General features: G+C 36.3%; 3 protein-coding genes across 12 annotated transcripts in view; 2 read left to right on the top strand and 1 right to left on the bottom strand.

Moving 5' to 3' along the window:
• Positions 1-8623, bottom strand: part of LOC109095469 (metastasis-associated protein MTA3-like) — a 37199-nt gene extending 28576 nt beyond the window's left edge. For 7 of the 10 annotated variants that reach the window (XM_042735508.1, XM_042735512.1, XM_042735510.1 and 4 more), the window contains exons 1-3: positions 8307-8543; positions 6604-6671; positions 2354-2447 (exon numbers count right to left, since the gene is read on the bottom strand). In XM_042735508.1, coding sequence (XP_042591442.1) covers positions 2354-2447; positions 6604-6671; positions 8307-8334 — 190 coding nt within the window. In that variant the 5' untranslated portion in view covers positions 8335-8543. The other 3 variants (XM_042735509.1, XM_042735515.1, XM_042735516.1) reach the window with 3 other exon arrangements.
• Positions 8624-9611: 988 nt separating this feature from the next.
• Positions 9612-17007, top strand: LOC122139225 (potassium voltage-gated channel subfamily G member 3-like). The gene is made up of 2 exons (XM_042735507.1): positions 9612-10861; positions 13977-17007. Exons 1-2 carry the CDS (start codon positions 10239-10241, stop codon positions 14620-14622), a joined length of 1269 nt encoding a protein of 422 aa, XP_042591441.1. The 5' UTR covers positions 9612-10238; the 3' UTR covers positions 14623-17007.
• Positions 17008-18312: 1305 nt separating this feature from the next.
• On the top strand, positions 18313-21214 carry LOC109095483 (cytochrome c oxidase subunit 7A-related protein, mitochondrial-like). The gene is made up of 3 exons (XM_019109220.2): positions 18313-18480; positions 19283-19417; positions 19856-21214. Exons 1-3 carry the CDS (start codon positions 18409-18411, stop codon positions 19994-19996), a joined length of 348 nt encoding a protein of 115 aa, XP_018964765.1. The 5' UTR covers positions 18313-18408; the 3' UTR covers positions 19997-21214.
• Positions 21215-22593: the final 1379 nt, after the last annotated feature.

The following is a 22593-nucleotide window of genomic DNA, read 5'->3' as shown; positions in this document are numbered from 1 at the left end:
TAAAATCAATAATGATTAATCTGATAATAATAAAATACTGTGGAAAATATTCAAATTATATAACCTACTTAAGTAATAAAAACAGTAGCACCTAATAACTTTAAACACTATTAGGGGTGACCCTCGAATAGTCGCTGATTCAATGCTTCGATAGGAAGAGCCTGATTCGACTACCAATCTCACAGGCGAATATTTGCGGGATGTTATGATCATGCCATTTTGGCAATATGGGGGTGCTCAAATGTCTGATTTCGCATAGAACTACTGGTTTTCTCCCAATAAGTTAATATACAGCCTATTAAAATAATGCTGTCAGTAAAACTCTGAAAAGAAAGAAGCTTCAAATAAATATTTGAACGTGCGTGAATAATTCCAACCACCCCTATAGATTTAAGTTTCAATTTCCATAATCCGTGACCGACAGAGGAGCATCTTGGCGGCAGGGATTTAAAACTTTAACAAGACATTGACACAGGCAGAGTGAAAGATTGGATTTTTTCGATCAGGTAGGGTACAAGTGATTTCGAAACATTTCAGCCGGTTTATATATCGTGTATATATAATTTATCTCATAAAAGATGCATTTGGTTGAGTTGCGCTGCAGTAAAGCGCTTCATTGTACGGTTATTATCTCTTCAGCGCACAGCGCGAGCAGGACAAACAACAATGCAGAATATTAATGACTATGACTGGGACTCTTATATACATAACAATTATAATGAAAACACAATTATAATAAAACGCTGTGAATTTTTAGAGTTTAGTTGCTGTTACTTTCTGCACGTTGTTGCAAGAACAAAAGGAGTTCATTCAGAGCTGCGCAGACACGTTTGTGCATTCGGGGCATTTTGTGCAGATAGCCTAGAAGTCGTATTACTAACTTTATGTTGTTTAAATAATGAAGCGTATTCTATATAAGAAATGATGAGTTCAATCCCATTGATTAAAAACCTGCTGCTTCATTCTACAGGTCATCTTCAGCACGCGCAGCTCAAAACAGAAATGCAGGACTTTAATAACTACCGTCATATACATAACGTAATAATGAGAGCACTTTTGTAAAAAAATGTTGTGAATTCTTAGGGTTTCACTGATGTTTAATGTTAATTATCTTTTAATCAAAGCATTATTTACCCTGTTTGTATCTGTGAGCATCCGTTACACAATTTCACTGTGTATTAACGTCAGTAATTATGACTGCCGAATGTCTGACTTGACTGTTGGTAATGTATTTTGCCCGGCCCCCAAAACATATGATTCGACTACCAGTCGAATATCGGCAAGATTCGAAAATTCCAATTCGACTACGAAAATCCTAAGTCGAGGACACCCCTAAACAATATTAGGTAGTACAACAGTTTTCAACATTGACAATAGTAAAAAATGGTTCTTGAGCTGCAAATCATCATCTTAGAATTATTTCTGAAGGATCGTGTGACACTGAAGAGTGAAGACTGAAGTAATGGCCGCTGAAAATTCAGCTTTGCATCACAGGAATAAATTAAAAAAAAAATGTTAAATTTTTAATTTATTGACCCCAGACTTTTGAATGGTAGTATACATTGCTTAATAAAAACTACATTCTATGTCAATTAATTAACATAGTTTAACTGTATGGCTGTTTATTGTTGCCAAGAAATGACACAGTATTGCATATATCACCTTTTTTTTTAAACAGCTTTGAACGTGGCTCCACCAAATCAGATTTTAGAGCTAGAACTATCAGTTTTACAACAATAATTGATTTTGATTAGAACACAATTGATTTTGGCAGTTGTCTGAAAACAGTCAGAGCTAGCCTGTAATGACTAGTTGATTGCTTTAGCTTAAAAATACGTCTAACCGACAGTCCTTAAATGAAACTGCAAACAAAAATTGTTCAGGTCGACTGTGTTTACTTTACTGGAAATGGTACAATTCAGTAATATGCAAGCATGTGAAGACTACCACATTCTGAGCTACTACTTATCAAACCTAGTGGTGGTCTTAGAAATCAAACCCACAGATTCATCTCACTTATCCTTCTCCTACGGTCTTTCATTTAGTCAACATTGAAACACATCGAATCCAAAAAAAAATAATACATCAAGACAAATTTGTTGAGGGCCACTGAAACATTAGGCAATCAGGAAGCCCTGCTGCCCAATTACAGGCATCTGGTTCTGGTACTCCAGTGATTACAGCTCCCCTGCTAACTTACCAGAATATAGACGCATACGCATATACATGAGCAATTTCAAATGACTTATCATTATCATGCTAATGACCACTCATGCATGCCACGTCACAAGCCGCTCTTGGTTTCCTTGACAATACATTCACATTGCCCTGGAAAACACTCAAGTTCACTCACTTGCGTGTTTGTCAGCCAGCTGGATGAGGCTCTGTGAGATGTCCCTTCTCCTATAGAAACAGACCACCTTTGCCTCCACATTACCGCTTGCAGTCTGAAAGGAGAGACAAACAGGGTCACCTTGAGGGGACTTCATACAGTATCTGGGGACAGTGAACCTAACACCTCTGTTAATCAATACTGAAAAAGCTTGAACCTGAGGTATTGCAGCCTATTATGTTTAATGAGCAGTACAGTGTTGAATTTATCAAAACCTGCTGTGTCTGCACTCCTCTGAGGAGTAATCGTAAAAAAAACAAAAACAACAGCAGACAAGGTTAAAAGGAGCATGTGACAATATACACCTAATGCATAAATACAAGATTCAAATTGGTACAGAGTTATTCAACAAGACAAACTAAATATTTATGGCTGTTAATTAATAAAATATTCTAAAACAATTAGACACATGATATTAGGACTGGGCAGTATGACAATATGTATCATGGCAACACTATGAAATTAATAGAGATTGTGTTGTATACAGTCATGGCCAAATTTTGGCTGTGACAAATTTTGTGTTTTGCAAAGTTTACTGCTTCAGTGTTTGTAGATTTTTTTTCCACGTTTCTATGGTTTACTGAAAAACAATGATAAGCATATCATAAGTTATAAAGGCTTTTATTGGCAGAAAAAAAAATAATGAGTCAATATTTACAATGTTGACCCTTGTTCTTCATAACCTTTGCAATTCGCTCTGGCATGCTGGATATTAGCTTCTGGGCCAAATCCTGACTGATAGCGATCCATTCTTGCCTTATTAGTTCTTGGAGTTGATCACAATTTGTGGGCTTCTGCTTGTCCACTCACCTTTTACGGACTGACCACAGGTTCTCTATAGGATTGAGATCCGTGGAGTTGCCTGGCCACGGTTCCAAAATTTCAAAGTAATGATCTTCGAGCCACTTCTTTATCACTCTTGCTTTGTGACATGGTGCGCCATCATGCTGGAAAATGCACGGATCATCACCAAACTGCTCATTGATTGCTGGAAGAAGTCGCACTTGCAGGACGTTTTGATACCATTCTTTATTCATGGCAGTGTTTTTGGGCAAAATTATGAGAGAGCCCACTCCCTTGGTTGAAAAGCAACCCCACACATGGATGGTCTCAGGATGCTTCACTGTTGGCACGTCACAGGACTCATGGTAGAGTTCACCTTTTCTTCTCTGAACAATTGATTTTCCAGATGTCCCAAACAGTCGGAAGGGAGCTTTATCAGAGAAAATACCTTGGCACCAAACTTCTGCTGTCCAATGCTTGTACTTCCTGCGGAATCTCATCTGTCCTTGATGTTTTTCTTGGAGAAAAATGGCTTCTTTGCTGCCCTTCTTGACACCAGGCTGTTGTCCAAAAGTCTTGGCCTCACTGTGAGTGCAGATGCTCTCACACCAACCTGCTGCCATTCCTGAGCAAGCTCTGCACTGCTGGTGACACGATTCTGTAGCTGACTGCTCAGGAGGAGATGGTCCTGGCGCTTGCTGGACACTCTGGGACGTCCTGAAGACTTCTTCACTGCAGTCAAACCTCTCTCCTTGAAGTTCTTGATGATGTGGTAAATGGCTCTTTCAAGTGCAATATTCTTGGTATTCATCTCCTTGCATGTGATGCCACTTTGATGCAAATCGACGATGGCTGCACATGTTTCTTTGGAGGTAACATTGCTAACAAGAACACAAAGATTGGAAGCGCTTCTTCCCTCCATCATTTTGCTTTTACAGTCTAATTAATATGATAGTGATTTTACCTGACTAGTACTTATTCACACTTTCACATGATTAGTCAATTAATGTTAGCTGGTCATTTTGTGTCAGGATCAAAAAACATAAAAATGGTTTTGTTTTGTTTGTTTTTTTGTGAAAAGTTCTTTTTTTTTTGGTCAATGAAGCTTTTAGCAAATATTTAAAATGCATCTGATCACTCTACACAATCTAGCAACAATGTAATTAAACACCACAACAGCTTAAGGAAACTTTGCATAACACAAAATTTGTCACTGCCAAAATTTTTGGCCATACAATTGAAGTTAAAAGATTACATACACCTTGCAGAATCTGCAAAATGTTAATTATTTTACCAAAATAAGGGAGATCATACAAAATGCATGTTATTGTTTATTTAGTACTGACCTGAATAAAATATTTCACATAAAAGATGTTTTCATATAGTCCACAGGAGAAAATAACAGCTGAATTGATAAAAATGAGCCCATTCAAAAGTTTACATACACTTGATTCTTAATACTGTGTTGTTACCTGAATGAGCCACAGCTGTGTTTTTTTGTTTAGTGATAGTTGTTCATGAGTCCCTTTTTAAGGGGGGCATCGTTTTTCCTTCTGGTGCATAAGTGAGTGTTTGAACCTTCTGTAATAGTAGAGTCTCTCAGTTGTACTCAGTGTGAAAAGATGGATATCAAAATCATACAGTCATTGTTGGAAAGGGTTCAAATACACAAAAATGCTGGAAAACCAAAGAATTTGTGGGACCTGAAGGATTTTTCCTGTTCAGGACAAACAAGGAACTCACAAACAACTATCACTAAACACACACACACACAAAAAAAATAATAATAATAATAAAAAAAAGTGTATGTAATCTTTTGAACTGGTTCATTTTTATAAATTCAACTGTTATTTTCTCTTGTGGACTATATGTAAACATCTTTAATGTGAAATATCTTATTCAGTCAAAACTAAATAAACTATAATATGCATTTTGTATGATCTTGTACGATTTTGTACCCTCTTATTTTGGTAAAATAACTGACATTTTGCAGATTCTGCAAGGTGTATGTAAACTTTGCTGCAACTGTATATTGTGGTATATAAATATATTGACATAGCGAAGGACTGTTTTAAGTTATTGACACATTACAGCAATAAAGAAATATGTATGAAAGAGAAAATACAGTGCAGGATGTGCTTGAAGTTAAAGAGTTAAGCACAATAAACTGAAAAAAACTCAACTGCTCTTGACTGAATAACTTCTGTAGTTTTTATAAGAATAAATGTATATTTAATTTGTGTAGTGAAGACAGATGTTTTAGTTTTAGGTTTCATTATTTGATTTCGTACTTGAATGCTACTGTAAAATATACCTAACGTACCTGAATTTTTTTATTATTGTATTTGTATTATCGTTTGTCATGTCCATCTTAGATCTCATTTATAATAATAAAGGAATATATATTACACATACCATTATCATCAATCAAAATTAAATAAAATAATCAAATAACTCATATAGTGAAATAAGATGTTGGTCATATCACCCACCCCAACAAGACATGCATGTTAAATTAATTAAATCTACTTTCAATTAATCACATAAATCAATATTTGCTAAGAAAAACCCCATATGAAGATAATTTGATAATTTTACTACATTAAAATGTTCAACTGACAGCTCTGAACCAAGTATAATAAAATTCACCAGACATACTTAATAGCCAGCATGTACATTTAGACGTGCATTTACACAAATTTCCCATAAAAAGGCTTAAATTTACTTGCTTTCTTTTATGTACATTTGATTCTACTTATTTCCTTTAAGTATGCAATAATTCAGTATCCCAAAAGGCTACTTTCTACTATTGTAAAGGACAATCAATTTCTAGGAGTTATTGTGGGAGAAGGATAATGTAGACTGAATGCATCTCAATGGCCACATGTTGATTGTTCGGATGCAAAGTAGAATAAAAACCTGTAAGCGAACTGAATTTGCCGGACAACTGAATCTTCTCTTCTGACAAACATGTCAAAAGATACATCAAATCGTCAGAAGAAGTGATGACTAACAGATGAGAATATTTTGCAGTGAAGCATGCTGACAAAAATTATTTCGCATTGTGCATTATGAATTATGCTAAACCTGGGGTGCTTAAAATCCGTTAGCATTTAATATTTAAAGAGCTGAATCTTGTTTTATCATTATACAGACAGCTTCACACCACAGCCTACTTCTCTAAGGGACCCGGGGATGCAGTCTGCTGCTTTGTGATCTCACACAGAAACAGTTTCTCAGCAAACAAGTGTTGGAGGTATGACAGACCGAAGGGAGAAACGCACAGAAATGTAAGTAATTTGTCTCTTTGCGAGATGGCTGATCATCTTCTTTTGCTGCCATCACAACAATTTTTCGACAACACCCTACCAGTTCACCCAGTGTCCACCAACCCAGACTTCTCCTTCCCAGCCCTGAGGGAAATGTACCTTATTCAGTTCCTCTATTCGCCTGATCAGATAAGGGTTGCTTGAAGAATTCTCAAAGAAGACATAATCTGCAGAAGAAGATAAAGAGCACTGGATTATTTTGTCATTGATATAAAAACCACATTTTAGGGCTTGACTGACAGTTAAAAGTCTTTATAGATTCACACTGCATAAAAATAGTGCATCTCATTATCCTTTGTATATTAAAAATGTTCTATTACATATGCAATGCAATCTATCACCACAACACATTTTCTATATGTGGAAATTCTGCCAAATACAGAACTGTTTATGATGTGAAATTGGGTGTAGATACAGTTCAAAACAATACAGTCTACAGGGGCAAGATTTAACTGGTTACCATAGTTCATTCATTTACTACAGAGGGGAAACTAACATTTTCATAATAACCGCTGGGTATTTAAGATAAGAAAACCCTCACCAAAAAGTATTTTGGGTAAATGGTCTCTCCCTCACAGACTGAAATAATGGGTAATGAATAAAGTATTCATAAAGTGCAAGGTATTAAAGACAGAGCTACCTTTTGAATCAAGTAACACCTCAAATGCTTATGTTTAGATAATGAAAGAAATTCATAGAGCATTTTATAACACACTACTGGTTCTGGTTTATAAAAAAATACCCTACAACATACAGAAACTATGAGTCTAACTTCAAAATTGGCCTTGGACTGGGTCTAAATAATGAATTGTTTATGTATGGTGTACATGTAGAAAACACTTTCTCTTAAAGGCTAAATGAAGATAAAGAATATGCAAATGCATGCTTGCAAACAAAAACTTAATTCATGCAAACAAGCGTATTCTGTTTTTGTCCATGAGTCACATTCCGATACATGTATCTACGGCATAACTGAGCACAAACAAGGAAAGGGTCACATTAAAACCGTGCAATGTTATAATTTGACACATAGACGCTCCATTCAAACCTCAGTGAGTTCACTATAAGTCTGCTCAAGCAGTAAAATCATTTTAAATGGCACTGCATTAACGGCGCCATGAAACAATGTAAAATTCCGCGGCGTGTAGCCGGCTAAATGCACAAACAAACGACACGACGGTTTTATATTAAAACGTGTTAACGATTAGACGCATGACAACAAAAACACTTCAGAATGGTGCACGTTCACAATGTTTCAGCGAGTAGGTAGGCGTTAGTTCACTGTGGTTTCTCTGTGGAAAACCGAGTGGGGGTTGCTGTTAAATGCTAGCTCGCTTTGCTACCTTGCATGCCGATTGAGGACCCGTAACTAATGGATACGTGCCAAAAATTAGACAAATGATCACAAACAAAAGCATCGGCGTCAAAAATCGGCATGGCTAGGTCGCAAGCACAACTCGCTTTTCTCCTATAAGATCAAAGCCAAACCAAGCGTGCTCCATATGCGTGTTTTACATATAGTGATGATTATTTGTTTATGATGTGGCTAGCTAGCAACATAGCCTGCTTGCTAAAATGCTAGTGCGGCTATGATAGTTTAAGAGGCCTGACCCACATCAGAACCAAAATATTCTCCATCCACGTTCTCGCTTTCTTTTGCAAGGACACTGCACGTGTTAAGAGTTTAAAAGTGAGCGGCCGGTTGCGGCGATTCCGTTGAAACGAGCCCCTGCCTCCCAGACGGGTCTTGCGGTGGTGCCCGTGTTTTGACTTGCGTTAATTCAGAATATAGACGGACATACCTCCGACCCGGTACATGTTGGCCGCCATTTCTGCCCTCCCGGAGTGTTAAAAAAACCAAACCATAAACTAAAATAAAAACAAAATAAATATGTGAATCAAAACGACATCTACGTCCTGTGACCTGTTAAAAAGCAATCTGGCTTAAGATGTTTTAAATATGGGGGATGGACTGCTGTAAGAATAGAAGATTTTTTTGCAGCCCCCCTCCCGAGATTCACAGTACAATACAGTAACTCACTCACGCGCTAGAAAAGGCTCGAGCGCAGCGGCTTCCTGATGATGAGAGAGGAGGAGAGAAAAGAGGGAGGGAAGGAGGAGGGTGAATCAAAGTCTACAGACTGCACCCTCAACTTGACACTCATGCCCATTTTACACAGAGCTTCAAATTAAACTTGATTAATGTATGTATTTTAATACTTAAGTAGGCCTGATATTTAAAATAAACCTAGTTTAGACTGTAATATTTACCGATGTTAATCTTTTTTACTATGATAAGAAATGTTTAAAAGAGTTTTACTATGGGTATGTTCATGATACAACATTTAAAAATATTTAAGATAATAAGATAAAAGACTAATCTAAATTCATTTTAGTAACGAATCAGTGAGTGAGTGAGTTGTTCGAATCATTAAGACTGAATCAATTCATGAACCGATTCAGACATGGTAACCTGTTGAAATGATTTGGATCAAAAGACCGATTACTTCACTCTTTTTGCATTCTGATTCATTCATTGAAAATTATAAATATAAATTAAATTTGGTTAATGTGCATTTCTTTAAAAACATCCTATTAAAATAACCTAACAAGGTTATTTGTCGATGTAAATATTTTTACCATGACAATAAATAAAAATGCCATTAAAGGTGTTTAACTCTAGGAAATTCATAGATATTCCTGATACAACATATATATATATATATATATATATATATATATATATATATATATATATATATATATATATATGTTGTATCAGGAATATCTATGAATCTCCTAGAGTTAAACACCTTTATATATATATATATATATATATATATATATATATATATATATATATATATATATATATATATATATATATATAAAAAATAAGACAAAATACAAAAAATAGGATAAAAAGATGAGTAATTATTCGAATCAGAATGAACTCTTCGAATCATTCAGACTGAATCACGAACCGATTCAGACCTGGAAACCAGTTGGAAAGATTCAGATCAAAATAGTTTTTAATTCCCGCCAGCTGATTGAAAACACAAGACTCACGACTTTATTGCTGAACATTACACAGATAAAACCATAAAAGGCAATAAAATAGTTTAGCTACTGCTAGCCTACATGTTTTACAAAAACGCTACATCCAAGAAATGTAAACTAATCGCTAGAACAACACTGCTAGCCTGGATCAATGTCTAATTTTAGTTGAGGGTGTGGGTAGACAACCAGTAGGAAAAAGCGTGCAATATTGATTTCAATATTGAACATTTAATTCAGTCCAACGTGACGTCCTCTTGCTCTACTCCACTGCCAACAAGAGAGACGTGAAATCCAGCGAGTACACTTGTTAATCCCAGGCATGCGTCGTGAAAAACTCGTTTTGCGTTCGGGAACGCCCGTTCTTCTGGAGCGCAATAGGCTTGTCGATCTGTGACATCACTGTAAGAAACAGCCCACTGAAGGCTGGAGTTTAGATGATGCACAAAGCAAGAAGTCACTTTTCCACAGTTCTCCTTAGTGACACGCGCTCAATCTAGAAAAAAAAATCCCTTTAAAATCTGACATACTGAGTTGGACTCGCGGGTTTGGAGCTGTTTGTTTTTTTTCTCGCGCTTACAGAAACATACTGGATTTGAACTATGACTATCATTAAGCCATATTGTGCGACGTTTCTCTCTTTTTCGTTCGGATCGGTGATGCGAATCTGATCCAAAATGAAGTTTGGGAAGAATATATGCATCCTAAACGTTGGTGGCACCAAGTATGCTTTCACTAGAGAAGTTATAAAGGATTTTCCCCTCCGAAGAGTGAGCAGACTCCACAGCTGTTCCTCCGAAAAAGAGGTCTTGGAGGTATGTGATGATTATGACCGAGAGAGGAACGAGTTTTTCTTCGACAGGCACTCCGAGGCTTTTGTCTTTATTATGCTTTATGTGCGATCTGGAAAGCTCAGGTTTGTCCCGCAGATGTGCGAGCTTTCTTTTTACAACGAGATGATCTACTGGGGTTTGGAGAGCTCACATTTGGAGTTTTGCTGCCAGCGACGATTGGAGGATAGGATGTCCGACACTTACACGTACTTTTCAGAGGAGGACATCAAGGCTGAGGTGGAGTCCAGAGGAGAGGAGGATCAGGTCACCAGGTTCGCCTCCGAGAGAGGGAACGCGCGGTGGCTGGAGAGGATGCGGAGGACTTTTGAGGAGCCAGCTTCCTCTGTCGCTGCGCAGATCCTGGCATCAGTGTCAGTGGTTTTTGTCATTATGTCTATGGTCATCCTCTGCGCAAGTACTCTACCGGACTGGGATACAGCAAAAAACAACACAGTGGAAGAACACAGGTACATGCACGAATTCAACTTCTGTGGTGTAAATGCAAAATGAGTCGCATCTCTCACAGGACAGCTCAGCTTTATGAGCATGCCTACCCTCCATAGCTCCATATATAATAGAAGGAATCACGCTCTACTCCATATCTCAGAATGAGAATGTTCTGATGGGTGCAGGTTTGTCCCCCTGAACTTATCTGTCTGTATAATTCATTGCTTTGCGAGCTCTGTTCAAACTATCTTTTCTCAAAGAAACCTGAAAGCAAAACTGAAGTTGAAGTTCAACTGAGGTCTTAATAAGTGTATTACACTGCATTGACACATTTGCTCTTTTTAGAGAAAATTAGAGAAATGCTTATAAATGAATTGGACTCCCAAAACAAAACATTTAGACTGTGAACAGTAATAATGGAGTAGAATAGAATAACATAATTTATATCTGCAATGACATTATAATACAGCCGTCTGTCGTTTTTTTTTTTATTATTATTATTTTTTTTTTTTTTGCTTTTTAAAATGTATTACAGTAAAAACAATATTATCCTTGGGGAAAACTTACATTTCAGCAATGTCAATAAGATAATGCAAGCTGAAGCCTGCAAACATTAACGATGGTGATTTTTGTTTTCTAGCTGACGTAATTCGTCTGGCCAGTAGAGGTCGCTCAAATAATTTAACGTCAGCAAGAGTAGGGGAGACCCGGGAGTGTTGTAACACATCTCGTTTCAACGTCTGTAACTGTAAGAGGTTTTTGCGCAGTGTGCCTTAAACTTTGATGTAATATTCTATTATTTGTCTGCTACAAATTAAAATAGATACAGAAGTCTAATACATACCCTCAGCTGCGCAAATTAATATTGTAACGTAGAGAGTGTTGACGTTACAATCTTCCTCACTGCAGAAATGTTTTTAACACTATCTGAAATGGAGATTTTATATTTGGCCATGCACATACTAACTTGTTTAAAATAATTATGTGAAACATCTATAAAAACAGACTGAACGTGTGCGAGTCATTTGCATACACATATATATATATATATAAAGGCCTATACAATATATATATATATATATATATATAGGCCTATATATATTATGAAAAGCTTATGTGGCTATATATCAAATTAAACAACAAACTACCGAGCATACACTTGTGACATTTCACATTCATTAACATCATCGCAAATCAAATTATAATCCAGATGAAAATAAATTAATTACCTCAAAATTGTTATATTTTTACAAACATACTCAAAACTTCTTCTGCAGGAGGTTGATGACTTCACCCTTGTAGCCTAATTAGTTAAAGTTATGCTGTTACGACACTCTTTTCGAACTCTCACCAGTCTCCCTGCATTTAGACCTGTTAAGAAATTATTACAATAAGATTTCCCTATTCAATGCAGGCATTTTATCGACATCCAAAGCAATCGTGACATCTTCCTAGTACTCTCCATAAAAGATTAAAAATTCCAGTCATGTTTTCATGTTCTCTGTTATGAGTCACATTGTCATTTTGGGTATTCCCTTGTCCCCATCTCTCTCTGTCTGGAAGTATTTGTGAGTAGGTTTTTCTTTATGTATCCAGTGCAGTCTTGATTCCATTTCCCACAGTGGCCACAATTTGTCACAGGGTTCAGGTATGTGTTTTCATTTGTGTATGACGAGCTGGTAAGAGATGGAAATAAACCCAGTAAGGTTTTTCATGCATGCAGTCTTATATTCCACAAATGGATCTCATTCCCTTGTTTTGTATTCATCTTTAAATGTCTGTTCATTCGTTGCCTGTAATGGTCCAGATGTTTAAATGTATAGTTTTTATGTTCATCATGCCTTCTGAGGATGATTATAGCATATATGCATTCGTTGTTAACCCAGCATTCGTGGGCACATGTACATATATTATCACATCTTCACTTAACAGTAATTCTTGGCCCTATTTGCATGCCATCCTGCCGAAACAGCTGTCCTCACTGTAATTCTAAGTCTGTCACGGCTCTTTATAAATTTGATTTGAACAGTACAGTAAAACCATTCAGAATGAAAGAGCACATTTCAGATGAAAATCTTTTGTAGATGCAGCCTTCCAAAACAATGATTTCTTAGTTCAAATATTGTATTGAATATGCACTCGATTATATGAATAAAAAATCAAATATAATGGGATTTCTTTTGCACCAGAAGTTCAAGGACTACTGAGCAAGTGTATCTTCCTGCCTTTTAGCTTCAATAGACGCTGACACGGCACTGTCAACAACACACTGGAGCTGTTTACACAATCTGAATGAGAGGACATTTTCCATATAAAGCACATTTACTGCATGGCTGCATGGAATCTGATCTAAATATTTTGCATGACTTGTTTACTTACAATAACAAAACTTAAACAGAATTTTTCCATAAAACGGAAGGCTATTTAGCACCATTTTTAGTGCTTATTATTATTATATTCATATTCACTGGTAATATTCATGGACATGTTTGGTACAGGAATATTCTGGGTTTAATAGAAGTTAAGCTGAATTGAAAGCACTTGTGACAATGTTGATTATCACAAAAAAAACACATTGTTTTCAGTGAGTTGTAAGCTGTAAAATTGGATATAACTTCACACTTTTAAAAGGTTAATAAGAAAAATGCATATTGTTTATGTTTTTGAAACTGCAAGTATTTTGATATTAATGGATTTAATCTCATTCGCTCATTTAAAAAAAATAATAATGTCATTTTTTTACATGGCATCTTTAAGGTGAGCTTTAGATGGAGACTAAACAGAAAACTAAAACAAAAAATACAAAATGAAAGACTACAAAAGTTTGGAATACTTAAGATTTTAAATGATTTTGAAAGAAGTCTTTGATCTCATTAAGACTGCATTATTTTTATCAAAATACAGTAAAAACATTAATATTGTGAGATATTATTGCAATAAAAAAAACTGTTTTCTATTTCATTATATTTTAAAATGTGAGGATCAACATAATGCCACAAATACTGTCAGTTAAGCTTAACTCGTACATGCACCCAGAAATTATAATTGTGATCATATCTCTCTTATACCCTCTAACTCTCTCGTTTTAATTTTCTTTCCATGTCTCTTTCTCTCTGTTCTCCCCATCTCTCACAGGATCATCGAGGCAGTATGCATTGGCTGGTTCACTGCTGAATGCATAGTGCGCTTTATTGTCTCACGGGACAAATGTGAGTTTGTCCGCTGCCCCCTTAACATTATTGACCTCCTGGCGATCACTCCTTACTACGTGTCTGTCGCTGTGACAGCACTGACAGGAGATAACCCTCAATTACAGCGTGCAGGAGTCACCCTGCGTGTACTACGAATGATGCGCATCTTTTGGCTAATCAAGCTGGCGCGTCACTTCCTCGGGCTGCAGACGCTCGGGCTGACGCTGCGCAGGTGTTACCGCGAGATGGTCATGCTGCTGGTGTTTGTCTTTGTCGCGATGGCGATATTCAGCGCCCTGGCGCAGCTATTGGAGCACGGCCTTGACCTGGAGACTAGCAATGAGGACTACGCCAGCATCCCGGCAGCCTGCTGGTGGGTTATTATCTCCATGACGACTGTCGGCTATGGAGACATGTACCCCATCACCATCCCGGGACGCGTGCTGGGTGGCGTGTGCGTTGTGAGTGGCATTGTGCTGCTGGCTCTGCCCATTACCTTTATCTACCACAGCTTTGTGCAGTGCTACCACGAACTCAAATTCCGCTCAGCACGCTGCGTGCGAAGTCTCTCTTCTGAGTTTCTCAACTAACTGTAGCATAGATCGTCCCGAGAACCTGCTGGTCTTCAGCGTAGTAACATCGCCTGCTCTTCTGTGCCTTTATACTGAAACAAGATCTGAAATATAGCGAAGGAATGCGCTGCTTCTGATGTGGAGAAATCAGCATTTAGAGTCTCTTTGCGGACCTATTATATCCAAATAATAACATACCTCTGTACTCCAGGACACATTCTGGAATTCATTGATTTTGGACAGTACAGGCATCTGGGGCAATTTCTGACTTACAGAATAAGACAAAAGAGACAAATCCCCAGCTCAAAGCTGGAAAGTGCACAATAAAGCATAACAATCCAAAGGAAATACATTAGCCAATGTTTGTGTTGCAAACCCCTTCCTGTGTGAACGAACAAAACCGAACCAACAGCATTTCCCTTGGACAACTGTGGCATTTGACGACTACAGATGGCCAGGCTGCTTGGAGCGGGCATCTGGCGGGACCTTGTGTCCTGACTGTGCTCCAGCCTAGAAGGAGTTTACACAAATTCTCATGTTTCCATGGAGAGGTCCCTCCGACTTGTTAAATCATTAATTCAGCTCCCAATAAAGCAGAAAGCAAGGGGAACTAAAGTGAAAGGTTTTAGAGTGGCCAAATAGCGCTAATACTGTGAAAAGGCCTGCTGACACTGAGGACGGTAACTGTAATTATAACAATAAAGATAAGTCCCCCTGCAGTCTTTTCAAATTTTATCAATTAAAACTAATTTTTAATAGCAAAATGATAATTTCCCCCCAAGAAAATATATTTTATCTTAAAATGGCTTGAATATAACTCTAAACACTTAACTCATATAGTGTATTTGACCCTGGACCACAAAACCATTCATAAGGGTCAGTTTTTTGAAATTGAGGTTTATACATAATCTGAAAGTTGAATAAAAAAGCTTTCAATTGATGTATGGTTTGTTAGGATAGGACAATATTTGGCCAAGATACAACTATTTGAAAATCAGGAATCTAAGGTTGCAAAAATATTTGCCTTTAAAAGCTGTCCAAACTAAATCCTTAGCAATGCATATTACAAATCAAAAATGAAGTTTTTACATATTTATGGTAGGAAACTTACAAAATATCTTCATGGAACATGATCTTTACTTAATATTTTAATGATTTTTGGCATAAAAGAAATATTTATATATAATTTTGACCCATACAATGTATTTTTGGCTATTGCTACAAATATACTACTACTTATGACTGGTTTTGTGGTCCAGGTTCACATATACGATATGCAAATAAGCCCCAGCACCCATTTAATCACATTGAATCAGACTACCTGCTTCACTTCTAATCGGTTAACTGAAGTACTAAACGCTATACAATGCCAAGTGGCAACACTGGATTAATTTAACAATATATGTTTGAATCAGAAACTGGAGGAAAAGCAAATTATTCAGGTTTGATGATGTATCAGAATCAATGCATTTTATGTATCACTGTAATTGATATTAGTAGCGTTTGGTCTGAATACATTATCAATGTTACACATCCATGTTTCTGTTCACTATCTCAGATAGCTCAAATATGAATCGGGCTCGGTTACATGTTAGTGACAGTAGGAAAGGGGCTGTTTCAAACCACATTTGATCTTTGGTACACCACAGTTTTTAGGACAAAATACTCAGCGAGGGTGTTGACTGATGAAATAGCACATGCTTTGACTTTAAGCATACAATTTTTTAAGCATCTTGATTTTCACCACATGGGATCTTTAAAAATCATTCTAAATGTAAAAGAATAGCAGAGGCCACACCACAACTATACTAATAATGGCACAGAGGAACAATACAGTTTTTTTCCAGCTGATGAACAACTAAAACTTTGACAGCCAGTCAGATTTCAACCTGCTTTAAAGAGCTTGAGCATTTAAAGCGGCAGATGACAGAGCTGCAGCGCTGTTCTGCATTGTTATAATATCTAATATCATTATAGTTATCTTTATAGTTACAGTTCTTGGTTTGAACAGGCCTTAACACTTATTGTTTTGACATTACAGTCACTGTCGAATGTGCAATTTCAAATAAAGTTAAAGGTCTTACTCATAGATTAATATTACATTACTAAGTCACAAAAAACAAACATCAGCTGTTCGTCCAGACAGCAACAAATCTGCAACCTGTCCATACACGACTGTGTGAATCAAGAGGCGTTAACTAAATTGATTCGCAAACACCTCACCCACACGCTCACCAGTAGGAGGGCTGTCACTCGCTTCCTTCTTCCTCTTTGAATACAAGCACAAAATCAAACCTCTTTTTCTCATTCAAGGGACTTTCTGAGTTTATGCGTCTCTTAAAATGGATTTTGGAGTGTATTTAGTGAGATATGTTGCATAATGATATGATTAATTATTTAACATAAACACATTATAACAGAATCACAATAAATAAAACCATCAAAAAAAACACATTTAAAAATAAATTGATGTCAAGTCAGTGTAGGGATCTTATTTGAACTAAATTGATGACAATGTCAAAATCAAGACAGAGTGCATTGTTTTATTCCGGTTATCCTTTAATTACATAATTTGTCTTTAGTATAAATTGTCATGTCAGTGTAGGGATCTTATTTGAATAATTGCAAAATCAGTGCTTGGTTGATGTCACACCACACAATGTTTATTTTTGCATCTTTAAGGAGATGTATGCCTTTATAACTGTATCATTATTATTTTTATTTTTTGTAGCTATGTATGTGTGGCTATTTTTGGAAGGGTCATGATGCAACTGAAATCTCATGTAGCTCTATTCTATAACTGAGAATTATTCTAATTGATTAAGGTTGTTTATGTGTATGAAGAAAATAAAGGAATGTTTATGGATTCAAGCCTTATTCTTTCTCTAATTATAATACAGAAAGGAATGTGGCACAAATATAATCTGAAATATATAAAGCAAAGACCTTCTGAATGTTTTAAAATGACTGGTACTAGGTGTCAGCTTTTACTCCCGTGAACACTTTTCAGGGTGTCTTTATTTTTGAAACTCAAAAATGATTACACATTTCCACCATTATTGCCCAGGAGAAAAGATACAGTTCACTAAACACACAATGACCTTTTGTGACAATAGCGGGGCATGATATCAGTAGACAATGGGAATCTGCCAATGAACTCTCTCTGTTCTTAGGATATTCTTTCTCAGCTCAAGAATATACATTTGGGGGCAAGTTAATATTTGTTTTATCTCTCATAATTGTATACAGTTTGTTAATTTGAATTTCTGAAAAACATTTTTAATGTTTCACGCTGGTCTAAACAACAATTCACGACTAGTTTTGTATTTCATATTTTAATGTTTCACGACTAGTTTTGTATTTCATAACTGAACAAAACACACCATAAGAAATATTTACTGAAGAAAAAGGTATGGCAATTATAGCTGGGGTCTCTCTCTCTCTCTCTCTCTTAAAGAAAGCTAGAAATATTTGAATGACAATGGCAATAAACAAATGAAAATTTAAATATTTGAAATATTTAAATAACATTTCTGCACAAGCTCAAAAATATTAATATACACATATAAATAATATATATATATATATATATATATATACACACACACACACACAGCTTTTTATAACAAAAAAAATGTTTACTCAAAAATAAATTTTACATATTGCACTATTTGCACAACGTCAGTTTTGTTTCTTGTGACGTCATATTCCAGCGACAAATTCTTGCACAAGGAAAAAAGCCGGTTGAGTTCCTACTTCCCGACGGTCATAGTCTCATCTCGTCGGTTACCGTTTGTTAACAAAATGTATTACAAATTTAGTGGATTTACACAAAGACTGACAGGAGTCGTTTCATCCTCCGCCTACAACCCGCAGGTATGTGCGCGCGATTCCGTTTCTAAAACGATAATTCATTCGGTGACCTTGATCTGCCGCCTGATTCATGTGAGACACGGGGGTTTTAAACAGTCGTCATGTATATATAAAATACGTTTCTCTAGCACTATTCTAACCGATATGATTAAGCAGGCTAATTATTGGGCCATAAATAATCAAAAGCGAAGAGCTGACTGTCCACACCAAAATCTGTACTTAGTGGATACAGTTACTTAGTTGAGCAACATTTAATCATATAGATGTGCATGAGTGTTCATAGAACCGTTGTTTAAACAGTTCATCACTAAGTTTTAGTACTTCTAAATTCAGCATTGGTTGTACAGTACTAAACCGATTTCACAGCAAAAGGTAATTGTTAGGGACCATAGCCGATCAATCAGTGGTTGTTAACAAGGGGGCCAGAGAGCCCTATGGGGACCTCAGCAAACTTCAACAGGGCCTCAAGGTGACTTAAAATGGTTTTAATTTAATTGTTAATTTTTAGTTAATTAAAAAAAAGTGTGATTTCTAAACCTGGAAGAGTCATGTAAATGTATAAAATATTAAAACTACATGTATCATGATTATTTATTTTCTAGCTCTAATATGTCTGGTAGAAATTGTGGATAAAAATATTTTACACAAATATTGATATTTAATATTTTTGTGGTCAGTAAGGGACCATGGGGTCAAAAAGGTTGAACACCACTGTGATAGATGGTGCTTTGAGTAAAAACGTTATGTACTAGTCATAGTGAACAAAAATAAATATCAGGTTAATTTGCTTGTAAACTTTCTTCAGGGCTTGAGGTCAAATATACCATCTGAACCCCCTACCACCTTCTTTGCCACCCCAACTAAACTGGTGTCTGAGTCAAATGCTGCAGTGGAGTATATGGGTGCCAACAAGGTTCCAGATCTCCAGAGGTTATTTCAGGTGTGTATATGATGTATTAAGCTATGTAGCTGAGTTAAAGGGATATAAATGAAAATTGTCATCATTTACTCATCCGTACATGATCATTCCAAACCTATATGCCTTATTTTCTTCTATTGTACATAAAAGAAGAAACTTTGAAGAATGTTAGTAACCAAACAGTTTCAGTTTCCATTTACTTTTGGTAAACAAAAAGCCACACAGAGCATTTTTGGTTTTGGTTACCGACATTCTTCAGAATATAATTTTGTGTTGTGCAGAAGAAAATAAGTCATGCAAGTTTGGAATGTCATGAGGGTGAGTAAATAATGAGGGAATTTTCAATTGTGGGTGAACTAATGAATTTTAATAAACAATGAATAATAGCATACATTATAATTCTTCACTCTCTTTTCTCCTTAACTTTTTTTTTTTTACCCCCTTTTATTTTCCATCCAGGCCTCCGAAGAGATTCCAGTTCATCTGAAACGAGGTGTTTCAGACAGACTCTTGTACAGGACCACCATGGCACTGACAGTCGGGGGAGCTCTCTATTGTCTCGTAGCTCTTTATATAGCAGCACAGCCCAAAAACAAATGAACTGTACCCAGCCTATTTTCATCAACTCACATCATCAGCATTGAAATAACGTTTGCGATGTGTAACTTTGTTGTATTTATTATGAACATTAGCATTATGCCTCCCAGCATCAATCACCATGAACAGACACTCTGTCCTGACAAAGCTTTTACGGAGCGATGCCATTTTACTTGTGTGTCCTTTATCAGATCTGGGATGTTGTTAGTTGCATTTATTAGAACAGTGGTTCTCAGTTTTTGTACTTCCAAGGCCCCAAAAGTCAATATTTCCAGTTATTTCCAGTTTTTTCATCTAGAACACTCTTAAAAATTAGGTTCCTACAGGAGGTTTTTCACAACAATACCATAGAAAAGCCATTTTTGGTAAAACAAATAACATTTAAGTGAACAGTTCTTAAAATAACGTTTTTCTTTGTGTGAAGAACATTGTTTCACTTTAAAAACCTTAAGTGCAATGTAAAGTTTCCATGAATGTTAGTTTCTTCACAGAACCACTGATGCCACTAAAGAACCTTTATTTTCTAAGAGTGTAATAAATATGATGCAAAATATAATTATATATGTATATTAATAATTTTGCTAAATAATACATTTAAATAGTTAAATTAAACTATTTTAAATATGATGACACATTTAGGAGTTTACTGAGAACCCCTGGTTGAGAACCACTGTAGTCCTAACAAACTGTAAACCCTTCACTCTCAGCCCCATTTATACCTCATCAGCACAGAATGGTTTAAACCAGATGTGTGATGGCTGAGAGATAGTGATAATCATGTTTTGGTAATGATTGACAAATTTTGTGATGCAGAGAAGAGGATAAGAAAGGAAAATAGTGTGAGATCTCTCACTATTCAGGAGTGTTGATTGGAGTGTTCGTTACACACTTGGGCATGTTAAGTATGCCTCTGGGAAGCCCGACTACGAGAAATCTATAGGAAGGGGTTTAACACTTGTAGAGGTTGTGCAGAATATTCTGGAAATGTGGAAACGTATCGAAGAGAATCATGGATGCTGTGCAGTATGCACACTTCTGCCACTGAATGCAATATTACCATACTTTAAGGTCATTTCTCATGCACCACTTTCACAAGCAATGCGTATGTGTACATAAAGTGAAACAAAAACTGTTTGTTTGTGAAATAGACATTAATTTCATTCATGTTTTGGCCCTCTGAGATGTACATATTTAATTTAAAAGAACAAAATTAAAAGATGATGACCTTTTGACATCTGTGCTTCTTAAAGGGGACCTATTATGCACAAATCACTTTTATAAGGTGTTTGAACACAGTTGTGTGGCTGCAAGCTGTTAGACCTCTCATTCTGATGGCACCCATTCACTGCAGAGGATCCTGGTGAGAAAGTGATGTAATGCTAAATTCATCCAAATCTGTTCTGATAAAGAAACAAACTCATTTACATCTTGAATAATCTGAGGGTGAGGAAACTTTCAGCAAATTGTCAAATTTGGGTGAACCATTCATTTAAGGTTTAATTGATTATATGATAATTTATACTTAATATTGTATCATCAGTCTGAATAGTGTGTACAGTATGTAAGACCCCTCTTGAAAAGCTCTCTGAATTTCCTGCTCAGGCTGTTCACATGGTAACCAGGCTATAGGAGACACTGTACACAAAAGGACTTCCAGAAAATCCCTTTGAATCTCTCTCTTTTATGGTCAAAGCACTGCAGAATGGCAAAGAAAGGATTTCTATTGTTCCTAGATGCTATTTTTCCACATTTCTTTCTAGTCAGAGGTAATAACACAACATGAGGCTGACAGACTGTCTAACTGCACACTGGTGCTTGATAAGCTGTCAGAGCACAAAGCAAAGTGAAACCATCTATGACAATGAGAGGCTGTTATTCAACCGGCATCATCTCTGAGCCACTCTGCTTACTACTGAAGACTCTAGCAACTAAAATGATTGGCCACACAGAGCATTTTAAAGAAGTCAGTAATCACCTTGCCAAGTACGGCAATACTAGTAATAGCCTCGTGGTTAAGACTTTTTCCAAGACAATCAATATTAATCTTTTGTTCTCTGGACCTGTGACGTGCAAACACACATAGTCATGGCAACCTCAAGACTCTTTCCAGGGGTGCACAGATTTCCTTGGATGTGGTTAATTCTGTTTAGATTATTCATCTCTCCATAACATGCATTTCATATCTAAATGAATACACAACCTGCTTTTGTTTGTACATAAACATGACCGCTAGCAAATGTTGAGAGTAGTGATTGATTTGTGTCCGTTACCTGTAACACACTGCTCTTCTTTAATTCACTTGTATCCCTTTCTCTTGATCTCTCTTGTTTGCCTAATTAGGCCTGAATGGATGAATGAAGAATGGATTTGATCCTCCACAGTATTTGTTTTGTATCTCTGTTCTGAATTTTAAAATTCTGATTTTTTCCCCTGTTAAATTATGTAAAGCGAGCCAGGAATTTAAAACAGTGTTCCAGGTGGTCACATGTTATTAATATTTAGATTTTACATTCAGGCTGGCCAGGTTGATTCGACTGCTGCATTGGATTCAGTAGTAAGTTAGCTGATAGTTTAGCTAGTTTTATTGTAAACCAGTCAAT

The sequence above is a fragment of the Cyprinus carpio genome, chromosome B12 (genome assembly GCF_018340385.1).
Source record: "Cyprinus carpio isolate SPL01 chromosome B12, ASM1834038v1, whole genome shotgun sequence".
In the NCBI taxonomy this organism is placed as follows: Eukaryota; Metazoa; Chordata; class Actinopteri; order Cypriniformes; family Cyprinidae; genus Cyprinus; species Cyprinus carpio.
This window is presented reverse-complemented; position numbering and strand designations above follow the sequence as displayed.